Source organism: Sinocyclocheilus anshuiensis, unplaced genomic scaffold, assembly GCF_001515605.1.
Source record: "Sinocyclocheilus anshuiensis isolate Anshui unplaced genomic scaffold, SAMN03320099.WGS_v1.1 scaffold242, whole genome shotgun sequence".
Lineage (NCBI taxonomy): Eukaryota > Metazoa > Chordata > Actinopteri > Cypriniformes > Cyprinidae > Sinocyclocheilus > Sinocyclocheilus anshuiensis.
In genome coordinates this window covers 1,232,649-1,238,925 of record NW_015546053.1, presented here as the reverse complement: position 1 = coordinate 1,238,925, position 6,277 = coordinate 1,232,649, and the positions used below count along the sequence as shown (strand labels likewise).

Sequence of the window (6,277 nt, the reverse complement as noted above, 5' to 3'; positions counted from 1 at the left end):
GTAATAAAATAAGAACAAATAAAGAAATTAATAATGATAGCACAAATAAAAAATAACGACAGGCCTTCGAATTAAATAAATTGGCTTTTTAGTTTTTCAGGTAGGTCTAACAGTAGGGTTAAGATATTTAACTTTTTTTTTTTACCAATTATCCAAATAATGGTTAGTCCTAGAAAGCTATTATTATCAGAAAACGCGAGCATAACATAGCGGTTAGCAGATCAATGAATGAGAGGGTAGCGTTACCAGAGTTGCCCATATACCACACCATGTTACAACACAGTAGGGCTATTGCAGACAGAAACAATACTGTACTACATCAATGTTTCCTGCCGGCTCAATTTTTGAGTGGACTGTGCTGTTCCGATTCGTATGAACGGTATACGAGTGGAGCGACTGAGCGGAGCGCACACGCATAGAGCGGGATAATTTCACACCACGTGAAAGTGAAACCTGAGCGGTGAACTAATTTTCGGCAGCCGAAATTTCGGTGCATCTCTAATTACTGGCGACATCAGAAATGGATATTATATAATATATGCTTTTTTGAACATTTAAGCAATTTAAAAATATTAAAAAATGATTTTTTACACTGCACCCCTGCTCTCGACAAACGGCACCCCGGTTGAGAAACACTGGTTTACAATATACCCACAATACCCTGTTACATCACATGATAGAAGGTTTGTAATAGCCTTTAGTAATACTGCTACCATGTTTGAGTATCGGTGACGCAAGGCTGTATCTTCTGGTGAGATTGAAGTGGTTAAACAGAATAACAACTTTGTTGATGTTGTTATCGGCTCGTTCCAAACACTTCTGCTCCTTGTGAATTCATTGAGTCTGATATTGTCCATTAGCAGACTGCAGTGCCTCTAGAATGGGTGACATGCTGATAAGACTGACACTCTTAAAAAAGACCAAGATAAGGGAGTTATTACGCTGTGTTAACATTTTCACACATAAGGTGGCTGTAGAGCCATGTGTCTCTAGATATAGTTGAAAAGAACATGAGGTTATCCAAGATGGTAGACTTCTGGTAACCAAGAGGTCTGCTATATGTGTAAAATGTTGGCGCTAATGAGTATAATTGAATATAATTACTCTACAGACAGAAAATCCCATTAATCCAAATACTGATATGTCCCACGTTCAGAATGTTGTCCAAAAAGTATACTGTCTGAGTTTTTCAATGGCCAAATATTAATTGTGGTTTCCGCCTTACAAAGTACCAAAGCATTATCATTTCAACCCCATCACAAATTTTAGATTCAAACATATACAACTTCAGTAGGTAATTCTGGTAGCACTACTGTTTTGTCTGCAATATGTCTGAAGTTCATTGCATTTGCATTTCACAAGGTCAGTGTAAGTGCAGTCGAAATGAAACACTGATAAAGAGATGCCACTTCCTCAAATATGATGTCAGAAAGGTCAAATATGTATTTTAGAGTGGAAATGTCACAGGATAACAGAGTTGAATAAAACAGGAACAAAGACAAAATTTAGTTTTCTCTAAAAATCTGCATAAACAAGGTCACAAAGGTGTTTCGCTTGTCTGTGTTGTTTTCTCGTTCTAGACAAACTGTCAGTCTGTTATGGAAGCCCGTTTCCACAACTGTATAAAAAATAAATAAATAAAAAGGTAATTGCGACTTTTTATCTCACAAATCTTACTTTTTTTTCTCACAATTGTGAGTTTACATCTCACAATTCTGACTTTTTTTCTCACAATTGCCTCATACAAACTCGCAATACTTACGTTTGTTTTTCTCAGAATTGTGAGATGTAAACTCGCAGTTGTGAAAAATGAAGTCAGAATGGCGAGATATAAACTGCCAATTCTGACTTTTTTTCTCAGAATTGCATGATATAAACTCGCAATTCGGAGAGAATATCAGTCATTTTTGTACTGGACTTTATAACTCTCAATTCTGACAAAAAAATTCAGAATTGCGAAATACAAACTCGCAATTGCGAGATATAAAGCGAGACTTTATATCTCGTAATTCTGACTTTATAACTCACAATTGTGAGTTTATATCTCACAATTCTGAGAAAAAAAGCCAAAATTGCAAGTTTATATGACGCAATTCTGAGATGTAAACTCGTGAGAAAAAAAGTGAGAATTGTGAGAGAAAAAGTCGCAATTACCTTTTTTATTTTTTTATTCAGTGGCGGAAACAGGCTTCCATAGTCTCTTCATTATTGTTGAAATTTTACTGACTGTTTATACAGGTTAAATTGTTACACCAATAGGTGGTGGTAAGTAATTGTCTTTGTGAGTCATTGAATCATTTAATTCAGTTCAAACTGAATTACTGTAAATGATTCAATGGGAACACCACTACTGCATGTTACTCCGTGTTGAAATGACTTTGACTTTGTTTAGAACTATTTTCACGGGCGGAGCAAAGTATCAGCTTCTTGTTTATTGATCTGTTTATGTAAAAGCGATATCACACAATTGCACTGGCTCTTTGTTACTGCAATAATTTGTCAGCCCAAGCCGTCATTTCTTTAATCATTAATAGGGTCTAGTATCAAACTAGTGACATATTCTGAATTTGTGGCGTAGAAGTAGGAGTGAAGTAATTTCAAACACCAAATGGAACATTCCTTGCATTTCAATATATATTTGCATAATTTTGCATTGAACTGTATTGTATTTTGGCCATATGTGTTGCATTGCACACTAAACTGAGTTAGGTGAGTGCAGTGTCAATTAGCAGCATCATGTTAATTTCATCAGTTAGTCCTGGGAACAACATTTTCTCAGAATGACCCAGTTCCCTTTACAGGTTGACCATGACACCATTTCCAGATAATGGTGCCCTACTTAACAGCAGGGTGGCGATGGCAGGGTTGGCTCTAAAGGTTTGAGAAGCAGCAGGGTTGTTTGGTATTTTTAGTTTTTAAAATGTATTGTTCTTGTGTGTGAAGACACCCATATGGGTGAACAAATATCCATAACAACTTAAAGATGTAAAAAAAAAAAAACTAGAATCGTCACATGCTTGTGTGATGGCTAGATTTTTATACATTTGAAAGCTGAGCTCAATGACTGTGTCGTGATTTGGTAAATTAATTGTCCATTTGAAAATATTGTTCCTGTGACACAATCCATTTCTTGAAACACTCAGAGAAGAAGGCTAAATGTCCTTCCTGTGGTCAAAGGCAGTTAATCTGCTCTACCCCATGTCATTTTCTTGTCGATGGCTCTCCAGTGCTTAATGTTCTAGTAAATGACACTGCTCTGACCGGGTCCCTGAAAGCTGTCATAGGGATTGTGGGACTGCCAGCAGAATCCAGCAATATCCTGCCCATGACACAGAACAAACGACTTTGTCCTTCTATAACAAATGTTAGTACAGCACTCACTGGCAGAAAGTCAAAGAAAAAAAAAAGTAAAAGGCAATAGAGACCGTAAGACAGCTCATTTTGAAGGCAAATTTGTGTGTGAAGTGTGGTTCTAGCATTTTGCACGTTTCCACAGATTCCGAGCTGTACAATATAAACATATTAAAATAAGGTAAAATGCAAAAATGTTCATATGAACAACTTTAGAGATGCACAAATATACAGTTTCTTTGAAGTTTGTAGAATATTGAATTGAAGGAATTAATAGACTGATTTTATTTATAATAAATGGGACACATTTTGTAAATATAAATATAGGTTATGTCTCTAAACTAAAAGCCTTTATATTTTGCATTTTAGAGCAAGTTTATAAAGTACAATGCATTGTCTATCCAAAATATATAACTGCATGTGTAAACATTTTGTAAAATACTAATGGGATCACCGTTGAAGGTTTAATATCAAATTATATATCAATATGAAGAACATATTAATTTACAGGACACAGGATCAGTGACAGGGTGAATGATTAAAAGTAGTTATTAATGTGACAGATAAAACTGATAACTCTTATAGAGGGTGGTTAAAAACTTCAGTCATGCTATTAATTGTGACCTGCAACAGCTAGTGTAAATTAAGACCCTTTATCATTTGATAAAGATGATGTCATGTCACTGACTTTGTTTTGTTCTCACACTCAACTTACTGTACTGCCCATAACTACAAGGTTTAAGTATAACAACAACAACAACAACAATAATACTAATACTACTACTACTACTACTACTACTAATAATAATAATAATAATAATAATAATAATAATAATAATAATTATTATTATTATTATTATAACATGTTTATTAATAATAATTATTATTTTAACATGTTTTTAACATTTAATTTTATCATGTGTAATAATAAGAAATGGTATATATAATAATAATAAGAAAAAATAAGAAATGTTTCTTGAGCAGCATATCATCATATTACAATGATTTCTGACAAATCATGTGACACTGAAGTCTGAAATAATGGCTGCTGAAAATTCAGCTTTGCATGACAGAAATAAATTCAAAATTAAAATATATTAAATAATAAATTATTTAAATTATATAATAAATAAATTATATAATTAAAATATATGAAACCAGACAACAGGTTTTTTTTTATTGTCATAATATTACACAATATCACTGTTTTATTGTATTTTTTTATTAATGCAAATTTGGTGAGCATAAGAGACTAACTAACTAACTAACTAACTAAATAAATGAATAAATAAATAAATAATGCCGATCACAAACTTTTGAATGACAGTGTCTGTGTTTATATTGTGAAATATAATATAATTACTAGATAAATATTTTGGACATACCAGCCAATCCTGGCTGTTGTATGACAACTTTAACCCAGACATTTCATAAAATGGCAGAAAAAAAAAGCAGGGAACAGTTTTCAAAAACCCCAAGATGTGTATTTGTGATTTATGAGTCTACAGGGAGTCCTAAATTCAACCTGTTGTCAGGCTTTCTGACTGTGCTCTTTCAATATTGCATAGGTACAACGACAACATACCATTCAAGGACAGAGCATAATCGTGATTATAAATAATGTGAGATTGTGAGAACTTTCTAGTCTTTCTGTACATGGTAAGCACATAACCCACTAACACTGATTCTCACTCTATTTACTATATCTTTCTCACTCTCTTTCTCTCTCTCTCCCCATTGCAGTTGCCATGGAAACTGTCCTGGTCTTCCTTTTTTCCCTCCTAGTCTATGTGGCGGGTAAGTGCCCCCCTCCATTTCACTCCAGTCTCCATGTGTCCGCTGGGATTGGAAAGAACTGGAAAAGCCATGACATGACACATTAGCGCCATCCTAGAGTTCTTAACTGAGAATTTGATCAGTGACCTCTATAATCTGGGATCACGTGTATGTCTGTGCGCTCTCTATAGTTCTTCAAATGTACTCATCTAAAGCTCTGTGTTTGTGCTGTATATGTACTTTTACATGTCTGCGAATTGCTGTCCTGCTTTTGCCAAACAAACTTCATTTGTGAAATGAGAGCATCCATTTAAATAACACTCCCATCCATCTCAGTCCTCTGAGAGACTCCACCCTACCCACAATTAGGCCACATGAAACTGCCAGCACATTTGCACCAGATTCATACTCACACACACACAGATCTCTACACTGGTAAAGAATGTAGCCTTCAGCTTTGTCAACAAACCCCTCGCCCACTGCTAATAGCACTGCTGACTGTCAGACTAGTTCCCTATCAATACTTCACTCGTACTGCGTCTTGCTTAAGACGCTATGGGAAAAGTCCTTTTGTCTCCTGAACTGAAGCCTTTTTCAATCACGCAGTGTAACTGCACAGCCATCGGTCGTCGCTGAAGGAGAAGAAATCTGAATCCTATGCACAAACCTATGGCCACGAAGCCCGCCAAAGCCTGCCAGAATGGGCGGAGCCATCTGGCTATATAACCGCTTATATAGCCAGATGGCTCTGCCCATTCTGGCGGGCTTTGTTGGGCTTCGTGGCCATAGGTTTGTGCATAGGATTCAGATTTCTTCTCCTTCAGCGACGACCACGTTCTTCGCGATCTCCGCCGACTGAAGAGCCTGCTTGCCATTGACACGCCTTGCAGTGGTCATCTGCTCGGCTTATTTCCCTGCCTTTCCCACCGCCTTCAGCAATGCGCAGCAGTGATCCAGCTTCCCCTGAGCCCTATCAGAGGAAATTTCTAAAGAGCAAATTTTCGCGCGTTGTTCCAAATGTCACGCCGTTATCCGGGGGAGTCGTGACCTAATGGTTAGAGAGTCGGACTCGTAACCCAAAGGTCGCGGGTTCGAGTCTCGTACCGGCAGGGATTGTAGGTGGGGGGAGTGAATGTACAGCGCTCTCTCC

At 36.5% G+C, this 6,277-nt stretch overlaps 1 protein-coding gene across 1 annotated transcript in view; it reads left to right on the top strand.

The window, feature by feature from the left end:
* LOC107699233 (FXYD domain-containing ion transport regulator 6-like) overlaps window positions 1-6,277 on the top strand; it is a 25,438-nt gene that overhangs the window by 6,147 nt on the left and 13,014 nt on the right. The window contains exon 2 of the mRNA XM_016500433.1: window positions 5,095-5,148. Coding sequence (XP_016355919.1) covers window positions 5,100-5,148 — 49 coding nt within the window. The 5' untranslated portion in view covers window positions 5,095-5,099. The remainder of the gene's footprint in view (window positions 1-5,094; window positions 5,149-6,277) is intronic.